At 37.0% G+C, this 25,664-nt stretch overlaps 1 protein-coding gene across 2 annotated transcripts in view; it reads left to right on the plus strand.

The window, feature by feature from the left end:
• SLC49A4 (solute carrier family 49 member 4) overlaps window positions 1–24,839 on the plus strand; it is a 68,474-nt gene extending 43,635 nt beyond the window's left edge. Inside the window, exons 6-9 of one of the 2 annotated variants that reach the window (XM_059162851.1) lie at window positions 395–462; window positions 4,035–4,162; window positions 16,833–17,015; window positions 24,198–24,839. In XM_059162851.1, coding sequence (XP_059018834.1) covers window positions 395–462; window positions 4,035–4,162; window positions 16,833–17,015; window positions 24,198–24,313 — 495 coding nt within the window. In that variant the 3' untranslated portion in view covers window positions 24,314–24,839. Of the gene's footprint in view, window positions 1–394; window positions 463–4,034; window positions 4,163–7,839; window positions 8,668–16,832; window positions 17,016–24,197 lie in introns of those variants that run through there. The other variant, XM_059162852.1, reaches the window with a different exon arrangement.
• The last annotated feature ends 825 nt before the right edge of the window (window positions 24,840–25,664 follow it).

A 25,664-nucleotide genomic window follows, 5' to 3' on the forward strand; every position in this document is an offset into this window, starting at 1 on the left:
TTATATTTAAAACTCTTGGGTCAGTGACTGTCTTCTGTCCTTTTCCTGTTTTCTTAAGGGTTCTAGTACAAAGTAGTACATACTTGAAAACATTTATTTGTGAAACTGATTATTTTGTTGATTTAAATATTCCGATAAAAGTTAATCAAGAATATACTTACTTAAATAAATTGGATTAGTCACACATGAATCCTTTTATTTTATTCATTTTCTTAAATAGTATTTCCGAGTTTGTTGCCATTTAGTTATTGATAAAATATTGAATTATGCATGTATATAGAAATGCATACATATATATTGAATTATGTATTGATTAGAGAAGATCTTTTTTTCATGCTTTCTTAATTGCAGCCTTATAGTCTTATATTAAATGTGTCTGCCACTTTCTCCACAGGTAGATGCTGGCTGGATTGGATTTTGGTCCATAGTTGGAGGCTGTGTTGTTGGAATAGCTATGGCAAGGTGAGAATATTTTACGTTAACCCTGTGAGTGGGCTGAACCAAAACCAAAAACCAGAAAAATGACTGCTTTTAATAAATGTTAAGATTCAGGGAAAAATAAAACAGGCAAAGGTCCGAGAAGGGCACTTGTTCAGACTATAAGAAAATTCATATGCAGTAAGAATTTTCCTGCTACAAGAAACCTTTCTCAGGAGTAATCTGTCCTAAAATGTTTTTGGAGGATGGAGATGTATTTCCAGTGTAAGCTGCCTCACTCCCCTATTATTGGAGAACAGGATCTACAAGTGGAACCCAGAGAAAAGCATTACAATAATAACGACAAATTGATTACTTAATTGAGAATAGAGAAGAATTGAAATGAACTATTTGTAAGAGCATCTCTAGAACTTTCCATGAAAAGGGAGGATCTGATTAGCAGAAATTTATTTTCAGTCTTTTTTGGCAGGTACATCCCTGTTTATTCCCTTTTGCTGAAAAATGCACATAAAGACTTCCGGTTTCACCAAACTCCCTTTGATCTTAACCCATTATGACAACACATTTTTAGAATGAGTCAGAAGAAGGAAAAAGTCTCATTTCTTTCTAAAAAAAAAAAAAAAGAATGGAAATATCACTTATCCAGATGACTGCCTGTAAAACTATTCTTGGTGTTTCCAAGGAGATAATACTCATTCACTTCCCAAATCATTTACCTTGTTTCATCAAAAACAAAATTAGGCAATCAACTTTACCAGAAAGAGAAGAATCTAATTACATATTGGGGGAGATCAAATAAGATATGTAAATCACCTCAATTTCTAAATACTTAAACATAATTGACACAGGATAATATTATAGCTAGACCTTAAAGTTTACATAGTGTTTCTGGGATAATGAAAGAATAAATTGACACTGTAATTTCTAAATCACTCTAAGGTTTTTACAAGTTAGGGAAATATAAGAATAAAATCTAAAATCTAAAGAAGAGGAATAGGCAGGGAGCATTTGTGGGAAATCACTACATGGATACTGAAATACATTGACCTGTCACATTTGACAGAATCTTATCTAATTTTTCTAATTAAATCTCCAAGCCAATTATAGTGAGTCATCATTAACCAAATCCTATTCTGAGCACCACATAGGTCAAAGAGGGAACTAAGATGTATCAAAAATGACATCTCACGTGTACCTTTCACTTTATATTTTTTCTGTAAACCCTTTATTTTATCTATATAGAAATAGAGCTAGAGGAGAAACTGAGAGTGAGGACATTTCTGTTTTTAATTTGTTGAAATGGAAGTTCTTTAAAAAATACTACCCTTACTTTGGGATCTGAAATCAATTGTAGCTATTTGCTAGGCCTAGAATCAATTTTAAAGTTATGTTCATAACACCATTTGGGGGATCCCTAGAACAGAATCTCCTTAAAGACATTAGTGCTTAGGTGATTTTTTTTGTAATTATGGTACTAAAGGCCACTAGCAAATGTCCTAATAGTTACACTGTTCAAATGGTATTAACCCATTTGAAAGGACTAGGTTGGGAGAAGGGGAGTGGGGTTATGGACATTGTGGGGGGTGTGCTGTGGGGTGTGTGGACCTGGCGATTCACGGACCTATACCCCTGGGGATAAAAATATATGTTTATAAAAAATAAAAAATTTTAAAATTAAAACAAAACAAAAAAAAAGAAAGGACTAGGTTTACAAAAATAGATAAGATCACAGTGCTTAGCTTATTCTTGTGTGATCTGGCCCTGTCAATGTCCTCACTGCTCAACTTTTTTCGGTTCTGATTGTACCAGAAAACTATTTTATTCTCTCATACCTCGCCATCTGCCTGTGAGACAAGTACATTCTTGCAGCATACCAAAACATAAATCAAAAAAGTGTTTGGTGGGCGTGAAATTATAACAGTTTTTGGATTTTCTTTAGGGAAATTTCTACCACGCTGTAGAACCTTTTTCAGAGTACTTAAGAATTTTCTGCTAGTGAACTTTCATAGTCGAGAACAAACCTAAGTCATTGGGCAAAGATGCATCAATTTTTTCCACCAAAAGATGGCATCAGCTGTCATAGGAAGCTATTTTAGCCTAGATAAGGCTTACAAACATGATTAACCTTGTCACATCAAATAAGCATGAAACACAAAAGATAGTATTGAAAATTCTAAGAGGGACACTAATGTAATTACAATAAAAATTAAGATCAATTTTAAAGCTTCAAAGTAGAGGAAACATGGTAGGTGTTATATTTGGGATAGAATCGCTTTTTCTACAATAGAAACAATTCTCAAGGACAGAGTAAGTTGTATGTTGGCACAGCCAGAGAATTGTGCCTGTACAGCCAACAACTATAGGTGAGGAAAAGTGGTCGGCAAATAGAAAAGTTGTGGGTCTTAACTAAATAATAAGCATCTCTACCGTTTGCCTTTTTATTTCATGTTAATTCAGAGAAAAGCAGGAATTTTGAAAACTTAAAATGCTATGAAACATAAGTTACAACCTTTATAGGATAGTATTTGTTACTCCAGAGCTACATTCTTGCTTTCAAAAGCTTACAGTCTAATCAGAAGACAAAAAATATACACATGCCAAAACAAGAGAAATGCCAATAGAGATAAATGCTGTGAAGAAACAGGGTATGGAGATGGGATGAATGGTGAGGACTTCTTCCATGAGCATGGAGAGTCTTATTGAACTTACTGAGACCTGAACGACCTGTGGAGTAAGCTGGAGTGAGTCACATCAGGAATGGGAGGAAACAGCATTCCAGGCAAACAGGACAAAGGCAAAAGCTACATCTTGCTGTGGGAAACAACCCTCGCTTGTACAAGAAACAGAAACAGGGCTGTCCAACTGGAGAATAGTTAGGCGGAGGGAGAATGGAGGCAGAGACCAGATTATATAGGAGCCCAAGGGGCTCTAGGGGTAAGCATTTGTATTCTCTGAGTTTGAATTTGGGGAGAGCCATCTTTGCCAGTTTGTGTCAACATGTTAGACTGTTTTCTAAAACTAGAATAGTAGGTGCTCGTTATAGAATTTTGGGAAGTATAGAAAAATATTTGAGGAAAGTAAAAGTAGCATTTAAAAACACAGAATCCAGGGGTACCTGGGTGGCTTAGTGGGTTAAGCCTCTGCCTTCAACTCAGGTCATGATCTCAGAGTCCTAGGATTGAGCCTGCATCAGGCTCTCTGCTCAGCAGGGAGCCTGCTTCCCGCCCCTCTCTGCCTGCCTCTCTGCCTACTTGTGATCTCTCTCTTTGGCAAATAAATAAATAAATAAATCTTTAAATAAATAAATAAATAAATAAATAATGAAAACACAGAATCCATCCTGTCAGTTACAGATCTTGAGCAGAGATCACATTTTGTGTGTTTTGTAAGAGGAAAAAAATACCTGCCACAAAGTAACATTTATCACATACATACAAAATAAAAGGTACTAGTTAAAAAAAGTTTTGTTACTTGCTTTAAAAAGAACTCATGGAAATTTTTTTCAAGAAAGCATTGTTTAATGAAAGTGTGTCATTAATTTAAATAGTATCTTCAAAATCTGGGTAGGCTTATAATAGAATGTTGTTTCTTTTCAGGTTTGCAGATTTTATCAGGGGTATGCTGAAACTAATTCTTCTCCTCCTGTTTTCTGGGGCTACCCTCTCATCCACGTGGTTCACCCTGACCTGTTTGAACAGCATTACTCACCTGCCTTTAACCACAGGTAAACAGAGACTATTTTGAACTTTGAATAGATATTTTCAGTTCATGAAAATATATATAACCCAAAAGTAGGAATTTTTCTTGTTTTCTATTCTATAGAAATAGAATAAGTAATTATAGTTATAAAACTATAAAAATTATAAAACGAATAAATGTAAAAAAATATTTCCCAAGTCCAGGCATCAAACTATCTTCCTAACTAAAAAGAGTTCAAGGACCACCTAGGTGACTCAGTGAGTTAAGCCTCTGCCTTCGGCTCAGGTCATGGTCTCAGGGTCCTGGGATCGATCCCCACGTCAGGCTTTCTGCTCAGCAGAGAGCCTGCTTCCTCCTCTCTCTGCCTGCCTCTCTGCCTACTTGTGATCTCTCTCTGTCAAATAAATAAATAAAATCTTAAAAATAAAAAGAGTTCAAGAAATAATGAAAAATACTTTCACTGGTATTTTACCTATGGAAAAGAAGTATAATCTTTAAACTTATATATAGCATAGAAAAGCCTATATTCTTTTAAAATTCATATCAGAGCATAATACAGAGATTTTTATCTTCTTTATAGCCATTACATCATTGTTAAGAAATAAGGAAAATGAGTAAAGGCATAAAGCTTTGATGTTTGAAGTATATACCAGTAAAATTTCTTCCACCAACACCTATAGGTTATTCAGTCTTCTTATATCATTAATATAAAACAAAACTTACTGGCAAATACCTATTAGAAGTATATTATAGGCAGCTTACTTAGCTCATCTGATTGACCTGAAATATTTATAGTTGCTATTGTACTGTTATTAATAGTATCATTTTGGGAGTCAGCATTAGCTTTCTATGGCTGCTGCAACAAGTTACCACAAATATAGTGGCCTAAAATGACACAAATTTATTGTCTTACATTTTTCGGTTAGAAGTCCAACCTGGGTCTCACTAGGCAAGAGTCAACCTCCAGGGAAGAATCCACGTCCTTGCCTTTTCTAAATTCCAGAGGCTGCCGACATTCCTGAGTTCGTGGCACCATTCCTCCATCTGTAAAGTCAGCCGTGGGTCAAGTTCTTCTCATACAACATACCAGCACCTTTCCTCCAAGTCACATCTTCCTCTGAGCTCTCATCTTCTGCCCTGCCTTCCACTTTTAAGGATCCGTGTGATTACCTTGAGTGCACCCAGATAATCCCAGATAATCTCCGCATTTTAAGGTCAAGTGACTAGCAACCTTAATTCCATCTGCGGTCTTACTCATACATAGACTAAAGGGACCTTCCTCCTATGGAGTCCCCATAAAACATACATGCCACTGGGCAGTTAGTCCCTGTAGAGCTACTTTCAGACTCTCGTGTACTCTTATCCATGCAAGTGCTTGTTACAACAAATAATCCTACAGTCCTCCAGTCTACCCTTATAACAAATAAAGCCATAATTAAACACATAATCCCATAGGTGGCTATTACTTGCAGATGGATTAAAAAATCAGCATCTTTAGCAGAATTCCTTTTGTTAAAGGAAAGGAAAGGGAAAAGCAATAACAGAGCTCTCTTGGTCTATAAAATGATCTGTCATAGTATCCCAATTTGCATATATGTGCTCTGTAATAAAATGACCAGCAATTTATATATCAGTTTATATATCAATTTATGTATCAAATTTTTCAAAGATAACCTTTATTTTAGATATCCATCTGCCCTGGAATACCACAGCAAATTCACAAGGGCATCATGGCTTATTTTAAATTTCTGAAGGAAACACAGGGATATTCCCTATCTGTCAGACCCTTTGTGAACCTCTAGTTCGAGAGAGTGTCCAGTCTCCTCATTAGATCCCTGCTGCATTCTTTTTGATAACATCATATCTTTGAAAAGTTTGGTTTCCTGCAGTGGCTGTGATAAAAAGTAAATACTGCACAAAAATCAGGAACAGGATATAAGGGTGGGTGTCAGTCTGATTCTCAGGTTTGATTCCAAGATTTGAGAAGTCATGCAGTGCCCATCAGATTGCCCATATCTCATTAGTAAGTGATTGTGGTTATTTGAGAATGCAATAAAAATATATTTCTTTCAATATATGGGTATTATTTTTTAAATGGCCACTAAATTGTTGGGACATACACATTTATTAAATGGTTTGGCCCCAACTATGTAATTAACAGAATGGTTACTTATTTCTCTTGGCCTTGGACATACTGAGGCACTAAGTGTGCTATAAAGGCAGGTTTGGAAATTTCTACCCTGTACCATCCTGCCAGGAATCCCTCTCTTTAATTTTTATTGCTTTGCCTGTAAAGCCCAGTCGTCCAGAGTAATAGCTTTTGGATAATGTGTGCTTTTTATATTCTAACATTCCTACATTACGGTTTTGGAACAATTTTGGCAAGTATTCTGAGCCAGAATTTTTTGTTTTATTTTATTTTTATTCGGGTATGATTTCATAATTTAGCATTTGCACAACATTCTGTTGGAATAGTTTTAGTTTGCAACCCTTTGAGTGCGTTACACTCGGATGTGTGTGTATGTGTGTGTGTGTGTTACTGTATGTCAAGTACATATCTGTTAGATTCTATACTGTATGTCAAGTACATATCTGTTAGATTCTACAAGAACAAAGTTGTGAGTACATAATGAACATATATTTGCCCTTGAATTACGTTCATGAAATTATGTTCATGACATTACGTTCATGAAATTTTATGTGTTTTCTATTTGCTATGAGAAAAGTAACAGTTTTATCTCTGGTTGGGGGCATCAAGAAAATTTATTTTTTACCTCCTTTTTTGTCTAGATCTGTAATAATGAGTGTGTTACTTTTACTTGTTTCTTTTATGTTTTACTTGTATAATCAGAAAAAAATGTGTTGAAAAGTATACATCTTTTTTATTTATTTTTTTAATAATTTTTAAAAATTTTTAATAAACATATAATGTATTATTAGCCCCAGGGGTACATGTCTGTGAATTGCCAGGTTTACACACTTCACAGCACTCACCATAGCACATACCCTCCCCAATGTCCATAACCCCACCCCCCTTTCCCTCCCCCCCTCCCCCTGGCAACCCTCAGTTTGTTTAGTGAGATTCAGAGTCTCTTCTGGTTTGTCTCTCTCCCGATCCCATCTTGTTCCATTTATTCTTTTCCTACCCCTCAAACCCCACACGTTGCATCTCTACTTCCTCATATCAGAGAGATCATATGATAGTTGTCTTTCTCCAATTGACTTACTTCGCTAAGCATAATACCCTCTAGTTCCATCCACGTCATCGCAAATGGCAAGATTTCATTTCTTTTGATGGCTGCATAGTATTCCATTGTGTGTGTGTGTGTGTGTGTGTGTGTGTGTGTGTTTGTGTATGTGTATATATACCACATCTTCTTTATCCATTCATCTGTTGATGGACATCTAGGTTCTTTCCATAGTTTGGCTATTGTGTACATTGCTGCTATAAACATTCAGGTGCACATGCCCCTTCGGATCACTATGTTTGAGTATACATCTTTTTAAATCTTAAAGGAAAATTGATATAGGTGACCCTGGTCAGGACTATGTTTTTACAGTCTGTCCTTGAAAATAATTATGTTGGACAGAAAGGAAAGCAGGATTCTAAATTAAATTAAGGCCAGAACAGAAAGGTTGAATCTGATGTAGCCATCTTCACTACCACTGAATTTATAATTCTACTGTTCTTTCCAATTGCAGGTCAGTTTTTGAATGTCACTTAGAAACTCCTGAAAGAAAGAAAAAAAAAAGAAACTCCTGGTAGATACTTTTTTAACTTATACTGCTTTAAAAACTAGATTTTCACATTTCTTTCCTGAATGATCATGGTGGGTATTTTTTTTCTCTTTCCTGATACTTACCACCTAACTCTTACTCGAGTGCATCTTATTTCCCCTGCCAATCTGAAAATCTGGAGTATGGACTTGTGCCTTATCAGTTCTGACCCCAGCTCTCACCCTACTACTTAGCACAATCTGTGAATAATGAATGAACGAAGTGTATATTATCTCCATTTTGAATCTCAGTAGATAGGACTTATTGCCAGTAATAGCAACCGTGGTCACTCTGTTACTCAGCACTAGCTGTATGCAGGCAAAAGGGCACATTTTAATGGAACCAATGGAGAATTTGAATAAATCTGTCACAGATACTCTTACTGCCTTTATAAAAATCTGACCTAATTCCTTTTAAGTAAAAGAGGTTTCATGAAAGGGAACTTACAACAAAATCTAATTATAGACAAATCTAGACCTTTAGACTGATATTTAAAGCCAGTAACGGCAGATTCGTATTTCTTTTTTACCAGAGTCATTCTTCTTTTTTTAAGGAAGAAAATATCTAGTCTTTTTCCCATTTCTAGTAAATTTAGTATTCCTGTTGTTACTTTTAAATAGCGGAAGAATCTACATGAAGAATGTGAAAATATATGCATTAATTATAATTGTTGACATAATAAAGTAAAAGCTAGTTAATTTTGTTAACCATGTGTTATAAGTGCTGGTACTATTAAAACCATCTGTTGCAGTATTTTTTGTGATCTGCTGATCTTGATATTATTGTTGCCATCTCTATGGAAAAAAAAAACAGGATCATTCCATTCTATCTAGAGGTGGACTGTTTTGATACACGTACTTGCCTATATACATCCCCTTGGAGGATATCAGTAGTATGCTTTTATTTCTTTGAGGAAACTCAGCATTTAAAATTGCATTATGTCTTTATTAATTCAGGTGTCTTCAATATGGCAGATAAATTAATTTATGACTAGATAATGTGAGTTTCAAAATCTTGAAGCTTATTCTATATACAAAATTATGAAAAGACATTTTTCACCTTATCTGAAAAGTAGGTATCTAGTCCTGTTAGCCACAACTCACACAGTCATTTTTCACTGAACAGATAAAAACGCTTTGAAAATGACATTTTGAAAAATGTTAGCACTTTGGTGTTGAGTTTGCTGAAACAATATAATTTGGGTTTTAGCGGAAGTTGCCTTGGGAGGTTCTTCATCTAACTCAAGTTACTGGAAGACCACAGCAGCAAGGTCAGAAACAGATAGTGAGTGGGGAGTAAGGGGGGGGCAGATAAGCTAGACGTGAGCCCCATGAGAGTGATAGGTGACTACAAGCTGATGTCAAGAGGCATTTGAGGGAAGAAAACATATTCGGTTGTATTGAGAGGCATGTGACATGTATAAGCTAGAGGGTGATCCTCTTAATAGGAATGAGAAAATCCAGAAGGAGATGATAGGCATGATTAAAGATATGCACACTTTTTTTTTTTAAGTGGACTCCATGCCCAGCATGGAGCCCAGCCTGGGGCTTGAACTCACAACCCTGAGATCAAGACCTGAGCTGAGATCGAGTCAGATGCTTAACTGACTGAGCCACCTAGCCACCCCAAAGATGTGCACACTTTTAAGGAAAAAAGGGATTTAAGGAAAGAAAGCTAAATGACTTCATTATTCTTTCCACCTTTATGAATGGACATGACTGTTATTTACATTCGTGACTGTCAGATCAAGAAGTTAAAAATAGAATGTGGATTAAAAGAAGGGAATGGATTTGTGAAAAATCTTAAATGTAAGAATCCTGAAATGTTGATAGGGCCTATTGGGCAAGAGCATATCAAGTTTATCCACAGATTTTCAAGAAGAGGAACAAGTCTCTAAGCAGACCCTGGTTCTGGAAGATGGAGGGCTTGACCAGGTGATCAGTCAGTGTTCTATGATATAACCATGTATTGCCTTATACAGAACCATGAGTAATTTTTTGGGAACTTAAAAGTCACTGATAAACCTATATCTGTGATATCTGATAGCACAACCCATCTCAACTCTGGGCCCAACATTTCAAATTTCTGTGAGATACAACCACTTGGCCTTCTAGCCGGAAGAGACTCTGAACCTAACTGTCAGCCTTTATAGGACTAAACTGAGCCAACAAAGCAGCTAAACAAAGGATATCTGCAAAATAATAACATACAGAAAGAAAATCAGCACCATTAATGATTATTGCAGCAAAATACACCCTATCCTCTTTTGGAGCTCATATTTTATGAGTACATGAAATATGCAGTAGCATATTTTAATCAGCAGCAGATCATGAAGGCCACAGCAAATATTTTTAAGGAGAAAATGTGAGGCTGAGAGGAGAAGCACAGCTCAGAAGTATAGAATTGTATCCCATATATTTGGCACACCCAGAACCGATGGAAAAAACTGCCGTTAACAAACACTGTGAATGTTTACAATTTCTCTTTTTACATGTGTCTTTATTTCCTGAAGGAGCATTTTCATTTGCAATATCAAGTTTAACTCAGATTGTAGAAATATTTTTTAATAAAGGTCTAATCTAATAATTCCTAGTTATCTTTCCTCACTTTATCATAAAATAAAATTCAGCCAGCATGCATAATAATAAAATTTATCCAATAAAGTATATTAATATTATAAACCAACTCGATTCTAATCCTTTAAACTTTTCATGGTAAACATTTATTGTACTATTTTATAATCCTTATTTCTTACGTGTCATACGTCTTAATAAAACTGTAAATAAATTCTCTGTAAGTCTTAACATACAGAAAGAAACCTAGAGACTACCTAGAGACACCTTTAAAATTTTTGTTTTTAATATCCTAGTTAAGGGCACCTGGGTGGCTCACTTGGTTAAATGACTGCGTTCGACTCCGATCATGGTCTCAGGGTCCTGAGATCAAGTCCCACATCTGGCTCTCTGCTCAGTGGGGAGCCTGCTTCCCCCCTCTTCCTCTTCCTCTGCCTGCTGCTCTACCTACTTGTGCTCTCTCTCTCTCTGGCAAATAAATAAAAATAAAATCTTAAAATATCCTAGTTAAGGTCTCTACCTAAATGTATTTGTTATTGATCTTTGAATGAACCTTAGTTATCATCTGATACTTATCTCTTCAGTAAATGAATCTCTTCCATTACAATCCAGATGTATGTCCATCTGACTGCAACTGGAATACTGCCTCAGAGAGGAAGCTATTCCCTGTCCCATTGTTTGTCGGTTCTGGGTCCTGGGAAATTCTTCCTCCTATTGAGATAATGGATTTGGAGCAACACAGCTTACAGGGCAAGTCAGCTCCCTCCCTCTTCCACTGACATCCTCAAAATATTAGTCCTGTCATATCTGTCCTTTGCCTTAATCTCAGCATCCGTCGGTTCTCACAAGCTGTCCTCATCAGACATGGATTCCCAGCACTGGCCAGCACAGTCAGCCTCTTCTATTTTTTTTTTTTTTAAAGATTTTATTTCTTTATTGGTCACGGGGGTAGAGTGAGAGAAAGCATGCACACAAGCACAGGGAATGGCAGCAGGAGAGGGAGAGGGAGAAGCAGGCTCACCGCTGAGCAAGGAGCCAGATGTAGGACTTGATTCCAAGATCCCGGGATCATGACCTGAGCTAAAGGGAGATGCTTAACCAACTGAGCCATCCAGGTGCCCCAAGTCAGCCTCTTCAAACCTACTATAGCTTGTTGGGGATTTCCTGAAAACCTGTTTCTGTTAGAATTTAGCATACTTTTCCTGCTGTACTCAGTACCTGATACTGGAGGCTATTATTGCTCTTGACTAGACATAGATTTAAAAAAAAAAAAAGAATGAAGTCTAATTATCTTCTTAGCACTGTGCAGGTAGATGGCTGCTAAACCATAGATGTGGATCATATTCTTTTAGATGAGCAAGAGCTTTTAGGTATGCAAGAGCATATAAAGTTTATCCACAGAGATAAACTAATGAGGAGTAATATGTCCTATTTATGGTTCCAGCATAGCAGCTTATGTATAGTAGGTGCCTGATAAATGATTTTGAAGAAAAGCTTATGTTTTCCCTATCACGTACCTAAACACTAATTTTTGAACCCACTTTACATTTATCGTGACTAAAGTTCATCATCTTGTTTGTAACTTTTTGGTGCTCTATTTTTTTATTTTGTCATCTGTCTTAATGTGCAATGACTTCCAGCTTTTGTGCTCAAGACAGATTTGGGAAGTGTGCCTTTTGTGTCAATACCAATGAATAAAAGAAATATCAAGTCTTGTTGTTTTTTTTTTTTTTTTCAATCTGACACAGTGGCTGAAAACCCACTAGATTCTGTAAACTTTAAATATATTGTTTTTATTTTTATTTTTAAGATTTTATTTATTTATTTGACAGAGAGAGATCACAAGTAGGCAGAGAGGCAGGCAGAGAGAGAGAGGAGGAAGCAGGCTCCCTGCTGAGCAGAGAGCCCAATGTGGGGCTCGATCCCATGACCCTGAGATCATGACCTGAGCCAAAGGCAAGCTTAACCCACTGAGCCACCCAGGTGCCCCAAATATATTGTTTTTAGCAACGCTAATTTACATTGTTTTTAAATAAGTCATTTTGACTTTCAGAACTTTGGTCACTTCATCTATAAAATGCCTTACCTGCTTCAAAGAGTCAGTAGGATGATCAAATATGAAAATATATGTGAAAGCAGTTTTTTAAGTGTTTTAAAAATTATATACATCCAAGGTTTGAAGTTGTTTTGTTATTAATGATATATTGAGAATCTCATTAAATGCTGAATGAAATAGGTTTTTTTTTTTTAAGATCTTATTTATTTATTTATTTATTTATTTGAAAGAGAGAGAGTTTGAACATGAGTGGGGAGAGGGGCAGAGGGAGAAGCAGACTCCCTAGGGAGCAAGGAGACCATCGCAGGGCTTGATGCTAGGACCCAGAGATCATGGCCTGAGTAAGCCAAAGGCGGAGACTTCACCGACTGAGCCACCCAGGTGCCCCTGAATGAAATAGTTCTTAATTTGAAATTTTGTCATTTGTTTTGTAACATCTAAGGTTCAAGTGTTTGGGTTAATAAAAATGTATTTTAAACTTAGTTTATTTCCCTAAAGTTTACTAATTTAGTTCATCATTGGGAGCAAGAATGGGATAAGTAGTACTTTCAGGGTTATGACCCAATTCATGTTCTTGAAATATATCCATTGTAACTGCATTTTGTACTACACAAGACTTTATTTTTCACAGTTTGAATTGTGGGCCCATGAAATTTTATTAACTTCTCTGAAAAAAACCCTGCATCAGCATTGTGTTTGTTCTGCTAAATTACCTTGACTTTTTAATTGAAAGGCAGTTTATTATAATTTTAGTATCAGCACTATAGAAAAGCCAAAGAAATATTTAACAATCATGTAGTTTGAACCCTCTCTGATGAGCAGGAAATTATCTTGTCTGCCTGACTTTTAATAGATGACATTCACCCACTGGATCTGCCAAACCAGTGTATAAAGATACTATATCAGCCTCTAAACTGAAAACTCAAATGGAAGTGAAATTCAAATCAGCCTCTGCTTTATGTATACGTGTCCCAGAGCTCCGCAGAGCCTATGAAATCAGTCCTAACACAGCTGCTTTTCCCATTCTGATTATGATCCTAATTTAACCCTTTCCTGTATAAATGATTTTGATTCTTTATGGAATAACAGGTGATTGCAGTACGTTCATCCAGTGTAAAACACCGTCTTGGTCATCATTTCTATATAATACAAAAAACAAACCCCAAGAGTGAGAGAATTGAATGAATTGAATGAAAATACAAGCTTTTTGTTTACTAGCCTGTGAAGTTATTTCATGCATCTCAGCTCATTTATCTTATGTTTAATACAAAATGAAGTGGGAATATTTGTGTCAAGGTTTCTGCGCAGGGGCTGGATTACGTGGCTCCCAGGGGGTTGGGGGGAAGTCTGTGGGTCAGACCACCCAGTGATAACCATTTTTGAATCTGTGAGCTAAGAAATTTGCATGAGGGGAGTTGGATCAACCGCTGTATCATTAGCTTACAATCAAATTCTCTTTGTTGTTAAATAGGTAAGATGTGCACAAAATAAATAATCCAAATTCAATTAGTAGTGAAAAGGTATACGATAAAAAATGTCTACCCTCCTGTGGCTTCCAGTTTTTCTCTTTAGGTGTAACCCTGAATGTCCGTTTCATGGGTATTTTCCCAGAGAATTCTATAAATTTACAAATGGGTGTCTGTGTGTGTTTGTGTGTGTGTGTCCATGTGTCTGTCCTTTATAAAGAAATAACACACTGTCCCACACCTTTCTCACTTACGTACCTTAGATGTCATTAATATCACTATAAACAGAGTTACTGCCAATTTGAATGGTTGCAATAATACACCTTTGGGTGTTTGATAAATTTTCAAATGACCAACCCCCCTATTGGTGGACATTTAACTTGTTTTTTATCGTTTCATACTACAAACAATATTGCAGTGAGTGTTCTCTATATTCTTATACCTTAATGGCTATAGGGTAAATACCTGGAAGTGGAATTGCTGGGTTGAAGAGTAAGTGCATTATTTATTTTGATAGGCATTTTCAAATGACCTGTCAGAAGATCAGCTCTTTACAGTTCCATCAACAAGGTTTAATTTACAACAGAAATTGTGTCTTTCCCATGATAAAGATTTCCTCTTCCCTTCCCTGAAATCAGATACCTAGGAGACCAAAATCAGAAGATTTTTAATGAGCATGCAGTAAAGCCAAGGGAGTGGAGTGGTGTTAGGGGTTTTCAGACAGGGCCGCCTGTCTCACCAGGCTCTACTTTTCTGAGACATCCTGTCTCTCGCGCTCGCTCGCTCGCTCTCTGTCTCAGTACCATGCTTGATTAAAAAACAGTAAAACCAAACCTCTCCTTTCAAGTCTTCAGACTGATAGTCCTCTTTCTGTATGTCCTCATCATTATAGTATCATTCTTCCTTCTTTTACCACATGCAAATATACCATACAGATTATGGTAATTTTTCAGTTATTTTAACTTGCCTGCTTACAAATTACATGTGAGAGTTCATCTCTTTCAGAAAGAAAAATGTCAAAAGGATTCTTTCCAGACATGTTCCCTAAAAACAGCTCATTCATTCTGTTTGTGGGTTGTGAATCCTTAGAAGTAGCATGTCCCGGTTCTTAAGAGTTTGATTTTTGCTGTTATTTTTTTCAATATTTTCATATTTCAGATTCCTGGACCCATCCGTGTTTGGGTCAGTAGCCACCACTGACTGACTGATAAATTATTATCAAGTGTTTTGTAGGGAGATTATGCTATCAAAGCTGCCAGAGACATTCCATCCTTCCATTTCCTCATGTGCCACTGATGAGTCACGTGTAAAGGGGAGTGTGTTGACTGATTTATGGGATCTATGTCTGGCAAGTACATAGTGAGCATGAGGGGTTCTGTTTTTAAGAATCTTGAAAATTACTACATATTGTAAGTGGTACTTACTTTAACTAGCAGATGCTTCCCATTTAATTCTGTGAATAGTTGGGTCACTGCTTTAGCCTGCTGTGTGTTCTCTATTCTCTGTCATCCTTTTGTTCTCTCTCTTCATGTGTGTTTTCTAGTCAAAGAAAAAATATGATCACCACCATTTGTGTTATAGAATTATTAAATATTTTATAATCCTGGAAGAATAGTATATTTGGAAAAAGAAATGGGAGTTGAGGTTACTATACAGAAACTTTTTTCCTTAACAGATATTTTTATTTAAAATATTCTTCTGAGAAAAAAATAAAAAATAAGTATTTTCCTGGGAATTTCCCTCTACTTGCTAGATGAGATGCTGCTCAGTTCCTGAACCGTTAAATAAAGCTGATTGGATTTTCAGAATTTTTAAAAATAAAAAATAAATATTTTCTCAATAACCTTAGATCTTCAGAATTTTTAAAAACAAAAAATAAACATTTTCTCAATAACCTTAGGCTTAGAATAAATTCTACTCTTTATTATATCTGTGTATATGATATACGTATTAGTCTATAAGGGATGTGTTTTAATTTTCTGTAGGATATCATTTTTTTCCCTCATTGGTTTTTTTTCACCTTAAATTTAAGGTAATGAAGGTTTGTATGCAGGCAGTAGCTGTGACATAGCTATTTGGAGTGGGGTACATTTCCCTAGACATTCTTCTAAGAATAAGAATAATGTCCTTATTCGAAGATTTCACTATAGAATCCAGTTAATGGGCTTTTTATTGCTAACCTGAGATCCTAACCACTATTGATTACATCTCTGGGTGAAATTTTTTTGTGTTCCAAGAAACTTAATATATATATTTTTTAAACTGTTGACATAAAATTCGCTCCAAAATGAAGATTAACTCTATTTTAAGTGCGTCTCCAGGAATTACATACTAGATATTTTTATTTTTTAGTTGAGGGAGATTCCTTTTAAGTATGTAATTTTCCATAACACTTAATGTATCTTACACTTACTCTTAGATTTTAAGTTCTCTTTAAAATTGTAGAATGAGTTTAGATTTCAAATTAAGTTCCTATATTTTATCTAAGCATCTATCAGCCAGGAGTGTGACTAAGGGAGAAGAATCCTTTTAATTATTATTATAGTGGCAAAATTTTTTCCATGCTTTGGAATAATCCATACCAAAAAGACAAAGCAAATAAACTGGTTATCTATCATCCATCAACAGAACTTTCTCCTATCACTCCACAAAACCTGAGCAAAGAGCTGACAGATAATGATACTTTGTCAAACTTTATCAGCTGCCATTGAAAATATGTGAAATTCCAGAGTTACTACTTATGAAAGAGAATACCCAGAAGATCTATCCGCTAGGACTCCCTGCTGCTGCCATGAAACTAAAATGTTTGTGTTTTTATTTTAGTGACATTGTATGCCTCCTGCATTCTCCTGGGAGTGTTCCTGAATAGCAGTATACCTATATTTTTTGAGCTTTTTGTGGAAACTGTCTACCCAGTTCCAGAAGGAATTACTTGTGGAGTTGTCACTTTCCTAAGTAATATGTTCATGGGAGTACTTTTATTTTTTCTCACATTTTATCACACAGGTAAGAAATTTGACTTTTTATCTCCTAGCTAAATGTGTTATGAGAGAGGTTTGTGGTGCTGATGTATAGGGAATTTATATGGAGAATTCTCAGCAAAGCAAATTACTTTGAGCTTTCACGTGCCGGTTTAAAAAAAAAAAAAAAATCCTCAGTTGTTTTTCTTGAAATGCATTCTGAGCCTTGTCTAGTGCACCCTCGCTCCCTAGAGGTTCTGGTTTCATTAACCTAGACTGGGCCCTGCATTTGTATTTTTAAAAGTCCCTCAGGTGATTCTAATATGCAGTTTCCTTCAGAACCACTGGGCTGTTGCTTTTTAAAAGGTGCTTAGAATCTACTGTCTTAACATAAGATATAAATTAATGTCTAGGGTATATTTGTAGTGTAAAGCCTTAAAGATGAGTGAGGTCGCCTAAGGAGTGTGTAGAATGTATAGAACAGCTCTGTCCAATGAAACTTTTTATGATGATGGCAGTGCTCTTTATCTGTACTATCCAATACAGTTTTGCTAGCCACATGAAACTAGTGCAAGTAAGGAATTGGATTTTTCAAATTTCATTTTAATTAAGTTTAAATAGCTACATGTGGCTAGTGGCTAGTGAATTAGTAGCATGGGGAGAGTAAGAGAAGGTTGAAGTGAGAACCCAAGAGTACACATGTGAAGAAAAGGGGCAAGAGAGAGGATGGGGTCCCGAACTCAGCTGGAGGAGTTAGCCTTGGACAAAAGGAATTAGGAGAGGAAGCAGCGTGCGTGGGCAGAAAAGCAGACACATTTCCCAGGAAGATCAATGAAGGAGCTCTTTGATGGCACCAACTTCTGCTTACAAGCTAATCTGTTAAGAGCTGGTGGGAAGATAGTGGAGAAAGGGCTTACAGAGAGAATGGAGCATTAAAATTATCTTTGAGGAGTGGAAAGAGATGCTATGGGAACAGCTGGAAAAGTTGCTGGGCAGGTTGAAGGCAGGCCTGTCTCATGCTGGGGTCCCTGGGTTTGTAGTGACTCCGTTTTGCATGGTTGTTTGGTTTTCTCTGATATTCTTTCTTCTCCTGCCCAAAATCTGTCTTACTGTTTTGGAAAATTTGAGTATAATTTTCTGGTATTCTTTTTTTGCATATTAAAATAAGTACTTATACTTGGGATTCTTGAATGTAAAGCTTTTATTAATTTCTACTAGGCTTGGATCCTATTTTATTTCCTCATCTTAATTCATTATTACTACCTTTTTTTCCTGTTTGCTGTTCTCTTAACTGCTTATCAAAATACCAGTAAATTCAGATAATTTGTACCTGGAAGAATCTAATTTATAAGATTCAAATGTAAGAAACATTCTAAAATGTGACAATCTAAGTTTATAGGAAACTTTCTGACAGGTTTTATAATAGAAATAATAGCCATGATAACTACCTTGACTGGAAAGTAAATTTTTGAAACTTTCCAAAGCTGATAAAACAGTCTGGCCTAGGTTTTGAACAACTTCAGACATAGCATTTTCACCTAACAGCAAAAAGGATCTGAATGATGTATTAACTTCTTAACAATCTAACAACAGACTAGATTATTTCCATCAATCAGTAATGCAGGTATTGTAGGTTCTAACCTTCCTAAACCTGGTCTGAGTTGAGTTTTTTACATAGGAAGGACAGAGATTAATGAAGTCAGCCCACGGTTACAGTCCTCCTGAAAACATGTGTTCCCATCAGGGAAAATGCCATCAAGAGGTGTTGGAATAAGGTCTTGCTTCCAATGTGTTTTCTAAAACAGAACAAATAACTCTAAATAGAATAAACAGTTACTACACATGAGCTTTAATCCACTTCTGTATGTCACATTTGAAATTAAGAGGCTCAGTGCCTCTCTATTTTTGCATGGTAAAGTGTGCGGATGGCAGCGTTGCCCCTTCAGGTGGTAGAAACAATTTTCCAGCTCATGGGCACAGCTTTGCTAAGTGATCCCTGCAGCCTGGCTAGAGTGTGTTTTTTTCTGTCTGCTGGAAATAGATTTTTGTTTTCCCAGTATATAAAAGCAGTAGAGGCCAGATAATGTTATTCCCCAATAAATAAACCTCTTGCATGTGGTCTCTAAAATATATCATATATTTATTAATCCATTTAAGGCAGAGAGTACCCCTCCACTGTCTGAGTGTTGAAGAGCCCGGTGTACTCCTAATCATTTTGCTTGGCCAGTAGAGTGTCTGTGTCCCTCTGCTGGTCCACCCGCAGCTTTCAATCTGTTCAACAGAGATGAGTCTGGGGTGAAGCATCAATCAGTGTTCACCACCTCCCCCCGCCAATTTTGCAGGTTCCTAGTGACCAGATACAAGCAGATGTTTTTGTTTCTCTGGCATAGGTAGCAGAACAAACACGTGGCAGTATTTTTGCTAATTCCTATCTCACTGATATAATCAAGGATCTATCTAGCTGGGGGAAAAAAAGCTTCCCTCTTTTTTGTTGGATTCCGATCACGTGTTTGTATATATACATGTCTGTGTCCATGTTAAAGGCTTTTGCCTTATCTCCATGATTATTGTGGAAAATGAAGCTTTAATAATTAATTTTAATCCAGCAAGGCGATTTTCAGGAAAAAAAATATATCCCAGTACATTTTGACATTTTAGAGAGTTAATCAGAAGGTTTGTGTGAAAGAGCCGAGGCCAGGTCGTCCCTGGCACTCACAAAATGTTTGTCTTGTTTCCTTCTAGATAATTTGCTCCTTCTAGTAGGAATTTAAATATCTAGGTTTCTACTTTAAGGGGATGCTTTTACCTGTTTATGTGTGAATGTGTGTAATAAATTGCACACAACTATGCCCACATCTCTCTAAGGCCAAGATTACCAGAACAATGACAACCTTGTTGAGGCTCTTTCATGTAGAAATGATTTACCCTTGCCCCAATGATCCTGCCTCAAAAGTCCTTCAGCAGAAGCCCTCACACCTTGTGACTGAGGTTTGAGGACAGGCGACATCTGAAAATTCTGCAAACTTATTTCCTAAAAATAACTTTTAGCTCCATGACCTAGTACCCTAAACATGTCTTGGGATAAATGGAATTCCCTTCCATTACAGCCAGTATTCAAACACCATAATTTGGTCATGTTAGAACTTGAAAAACTCACCCAGAAGTTAGTTATGTGTCAGGATTCAATTCTGTCAGTTACATGATTAGAAGGTCTGCTTTTTAATCATCATGAAGATCTGTGGTTTCATGGGTCACTTCTCAAAAAAGTACTAATCTTCCGGACTAGCATTTATTTCCCCACAGTGTGCTTCTTAGTGGGTGACTGTCAAGAGATAATTTCTCAGGGCTGTACAGACTAGCCCCAAAATGACCCCATTAGAAGGACTTGCCTAGCAAGAAAGCCTCCACTGGTGATTTGCTTGCAGATTATGGCCATTGCCATCATGGATGGTAGACATCACACCGGCTTCGATGCCAGTGCTGCTGGCTTCTTGGATGCAGGATCCCCCATGTCCTGTTTTCTTTCTGTTTGGAGTACTTGGAACAGTATCAGAAGTTTCTTAGAGTTTTTCTGTCTTGGGTTTTTCAAGGTTACTTTAAAACACACACACACATACACACACACACAAACTGTTACTTGCTCCCTAATACAAGCTTGTTTGTAAAACTGAGTTGCTTCCAGTAATGTTTGCTTGGAGAATCTCTGAGTTATTCTAGGCAGTACAGTGATACTCTATCCTAATAATTTCACATATAAAATCAGTTTGAAGATGCTGTTATTTTCTTTATATGCTCTGAAATATATTCTAATGTTCTCTTTTTTGTTTGTAACTTGTTCTGAAGTTTGTATTGTTCGCTATTTTTTGTTCTAGAAGGTTTTGGCTAAATGCACTAAAGGTTTTTTACACCTCAGGCCTTTCACTTTTAAGTAGCTGACCATGAATTTGAGGCTGCATGGTGGCTCAAAAGATTCAGGGGCCTGGCTGAAGAGTAAGGCTTTGTCTGTTGGTTACCAGAACATGTTCTCCAGATGTGGACTAGTAAGGAGTAATTTTGTAAGTAGGGAATAATTAATTACACAATGTTATGGTCAGATCTGTTGGGTAGTTAATGGGAGTGAAGGAAGCAGGGCATTACACCATGAAATCATGAGGTCATGCAGCTCCTTTTGAATGAAAATGGAGACAGTTTTGTTAAATCATCCTAATTCTGGTTAAATCCCCAAAGAAGGTAGAAGGTTGGTTCTGGAGGGTGGTATCTGAGACCAGACAAGTACTTGAAGATGGTAGAAACTGAAAGCATGGCATCATTAAAGAGAAAGATGTGGTTAAAACATGTAAGAGTACTTCTAGAAGAAAAAGGTAAGAGGATGAGTCAAATCCTGATTAGTTCAGTCCCAAAAGACCCAAAGGAGCACCATTTGGTGCAGAGTCTGCTTCACCAAGTAAGACACAGTGCTTGTCCAAATTAGCAAAGACTATTCTGGATGCACTATATATAATAAATGACAAAGAACCAGTAGAAGTAGAGAGAGGGGCAGATTTAAAGTATGGATTTGTAATTTCTCTAGTGGAAGACCAAAAAAAAAAAAAAAGGAATATTAGAAAACCATGCTCTCTTTAAAAAGTTATAACGGTTGGGGCACCTGGGTGGCTCAGTCAGTTAAGCATCTGCTTTTGGCTAGGGTCATGATCCCGGGCTCCTGGGATCGAGTCCCATGTTGGACTCCCTGCTGAGTGGGAGTCCTACTTCTCCCTCTTGCCTGACACTCCCTCTGCTTGTGAAATATATTCTAATGTTCTCTTTTCTGTTTGTAACTTGTTCTGAAGTTTGTATTGTTCGCTATTTTTTGTTCTAGAAGGTTTTGGCTAAATGCACTAAAGGTTTTTTACACCTCAGGCCTTTCACTTTTAAGTAGCTGACCATGAATTTGAGGCTGCATGGTGGCTCAAAAGATTCAGGGGCCGCACACTCACTCGCTCTCTCTCTCCCAAATAAAGAAATAAAATCTTAAAAAAAAGAAAAGCGTATAATGGTTAAGAATAAGAAAGTTTCATTGAGTCAGAACCCTGTTGGTTCAATTATGTCATAGGACACCAGGCTCATAAAGGACAGCAGGTGACTTTGCTACTGCAAAGTCATATGAAATGTTTAAGCAAGCCATTTCCTGCTTATTAGAGCACCTAAGCTGTGAATGATGTGAATGGTTTGCAGTGGGAAAATGTAGAGATGTGTATCTTTTTGCCCTCTGAAAAGGCCAGTAATTTCAAAGAACAGTTGTAGTTGCTTGAGCCAAGTGAACTTAACTGAAAGGTGAATTTGACTTCTCAGAGTGGGGCACAATAGTAAAAACCAGCCTGTAAACCATAACCCTTTTCATCTGAACCCAGGGAGAAGGAATGATTTTATAACTCTGATGAAATAAAAGGTCTCTTTGGCAATGTTTGGTAAATTTCTGGGTTTCAGGGGAGCAAGGACAAGTTGGATGTTGCTACATGTATGTTGCTCTAACCCCCCATAAAATACAATCTCTTTGAGATTTAGAAAATGTCCTTCTTGTAGAGCACTTTGTCAAGCCATACTTTTTTTTAGCTATTGCTTAAAATTTGACCTTACAGTCAAAATGCTCACTTTAAATACAAATAGTATGCTGTTCTATTTTACTGTCTTTTCTCTGCTTATTTATTTTATTTTATTTTATTGCTTCTTTTTGCCTGGTTAAATTATTATCTGAAATCCAGAAGCTGTATGGTTAATACAAAAGCTGACAATTCTGGTGTGTCATTTCAGGGAATGTCGGAATGAAGACAAGCTTCTAGGGGCACAGCCTTCCTGGGTGTTTAGATTATAGTCAATCCAAGTAAAGCACAGAAAACAGCTTTGCAGAGAAATACCACTGAAATATATGTCTTTGTTATATGCTATAGAATAGCATGTCTGACTTCTAAAATGTAAAAATTGAGATGTGGGAAGGCTGCTTTTGTAAGCATATTACAGAAAAAAGGTCTTTCAGCACCTTTTCTTACCACTTGGTTTTCTGATTTCCATTTCAGAGCATAAATTGCTCTTTTAACCATATGAATTATGGATTGAACTAAAGCAGCAGTGTAGAAATCTTTAGGATGATTTTTGAAGATTAAGCCAGTATTAGTATTCTATAGGAGTACAAAAAGAAAATATAAACCTATAGCGGTGCCCAAAGGAAAGAAAATGTACAAGGGAGCTTTTCCCCCTCATTTTTTTCTCCCTCATTTGTTTTTTTAAGATTTTATTTGTTAATTTGAGAGACAGCACAAGTCATGGGGCTGGGGTTGCGGTGGGCAGAGGGAGAAGCAAACTCCTTGATGAGCAGGGAGCCCGCCACAGGGCTTGATCCCAGGACCCTGGGATCATGACCCCAGCTAGAGGCAGACGCTTAACTGATTGAGCCACCCAGGCATCCCGTTGTTTGTTTAATGGAAATTGCTTAATGGATATTAAACTAGGGAAATTATCCCCTCCCCCCAACAACACAACCCCTTCATGCTAAGATGCTGCTCACTTTGCACCCAGAGCTTCAGGATTGCCTGGCAAGGAGGACTGGTCGAAGGAGGTAGAAGAGATGCACGGCCCCAGGGCCACTGGAGGCAGGTGGCTACAGGAAACTGACGTGTCTTGGTAGCATGAGGCTGGGGCTGGCCTGTGGGCCAGCCCTGAGTTCATGAGCCAGCATTTTTGAAAAAGCATGTTCTTGATACCATTAAACTGAGTAATGACAGAATTGCCTGTTTAGATAATTCCTGTAGGTTTTTGGATAATTGGCATCATACGTACATTTATGCTAGTGGGGGAAGAAAAGACAACTAGAAAGAAATAAGCCAAAATATTCACAGCAGTTTCTCTGAGGGTAGAATTAGGATTAATTTGTTATATTTCACTTCGGTTTTTTAAATGTATTTTCTAACATGTTTTACAATGATGACTGCTTGCTGAGAACTAGATATTTCTATCCAAGAAAATCTAAAAGTGTTGTCTCCAAATTCAGGTGCTTTTCTTACTTGTCTTTCTAAACTGTCAGATATTTCTAAACAGAGACAAGAGTGATAGTGATAGAGGGCATTTAAAAATAGCGAACAAACATCTAAAGATGATTGATTCCCCCCGCCTCCACCTTTGGAGGAATAGATTTTTACAGGTGGTTCTGCTGCTGACATCTGAATGCTTACAGTTGCATGTTTTTGTCTTCCAGAGTTGTCTTGGTTCAACTGGTGCCTTCCCGGGTCGTGTTTGCTCAGTCTCCTCCTCATTCTGTGCTTCAGGGAATCATATGACAGACTCTATCTTGATGTGGTTGTCTCGGTGTAATAGCGCAGACGTGAAGGAGTTGAAAGAGGGACTGGCAGTCGTACCTCACATTTGCTTGGAGTTGCACACCTAACAGGAGGAAAAAAGGAGAAGAGAGAAACTTCACTCAGCGGTGTTGTTAGGTTACAGATGATCGCGTTCATTTCATGACTACTAGGTAATAATAACGCGGGACCGGAGGGATTGCAGGGGATCGAAAGACTATAAAACGGCACACCCGTGCCTGGTTCTGGGACTGGAAGTGTGGGTAGCTTACACATAAAGCACTACCCGAATGATGTCCTCTATGTTTTGTGCCAGTGCTAAACTACTGATTGATTAATTGTAATTATGGAAAGAAATAAAGGGTATCTGTCACATACCTTACCTAAGTCACATATCAGAATAGGAAGAAATGCCACTAACTTCTAAAGAAGTTTAAACCCTCGATCAGATTTTAATTATAAAGTAGCCACGAGGTCTGTTGATGATAAAAATTAGCCACGTGTACACTACGTTTTTTCTAATAAAGCCATTTCTTATATGAGTCCTTATTTTTAACCAGGTCGGAAACCTTGGGCCATCTTTATTACAGTGAGCAAGTGCTTCCCACTGCTTCAGAACACATACTTGTGTCTCGATCTCAACTTATCCTTGTTTCTGTGAAATGCAATTTCATCTACTAGGCTCTTAAATAATTATATTAAAGGTGACTAAATGTTTAGTATAGTCCCATTAAATATTGTATGAAAACTGTAATTCCATTCTGATTGAGCACTTTGTTAAAAGTGAACTGACAAATCCCATGGAACATTCTGTGTCGTCAGGCTGTAGAGAGAGAGAGATGGTGGCAGGGGGTGTAAAGCCCAGCACCAGCTATTATTTACTTGGGCTGCATTTTATTAAATGACCCTTGTTTGAAAATAACCATTTATAACATTGAAACTTCCAAACCTGTTGAGTGATTTCTGGATTACATTCTTGTATTTCAATTCAGGTTGTAAAATACTCCATTCTCTATGGAGTCCGCATGTTTGAGAAGGCAATCTTTTGTCAGTGCCTGTTTTCTTTGTGTGGATGATAGCTTTCTTAAAAATGATAGTTACTCATTGGACAGCTCTCAGACATATATTTCACTGTGACATAAGATGTGCTCCGGTGGGATTATGGTATTACCACTGTTGACATTTACATCATTCCCCTTACATAGGAAAACCAAATGTTTTCCCAGAAAGACAAGAACAATACTTTCTTTGCCTTCATTATTCTCAGCTTTATTCAACCACCTCTCTTTTTTTTTTTTCTCCCTTGAAATTATATCTTGATTGTCAGCTAAATATATATTTTACTTGTCTTTCTCTGAACAGAGTGC

The sequence above is a fragment of the Mustela lutreola genome, chromosome 2 (assembly GCF_030435805.1).
Source record: "Mustela lutreola isolate mMusLut2 chromosome 2, mMusLut2.pri, whole genome shotgun sequence".
NCBI lineage: Eukaryota > Metazoa > Chordata > Mammalia > Carnivora > Mustelidae > Mustela > Mustela lutreola.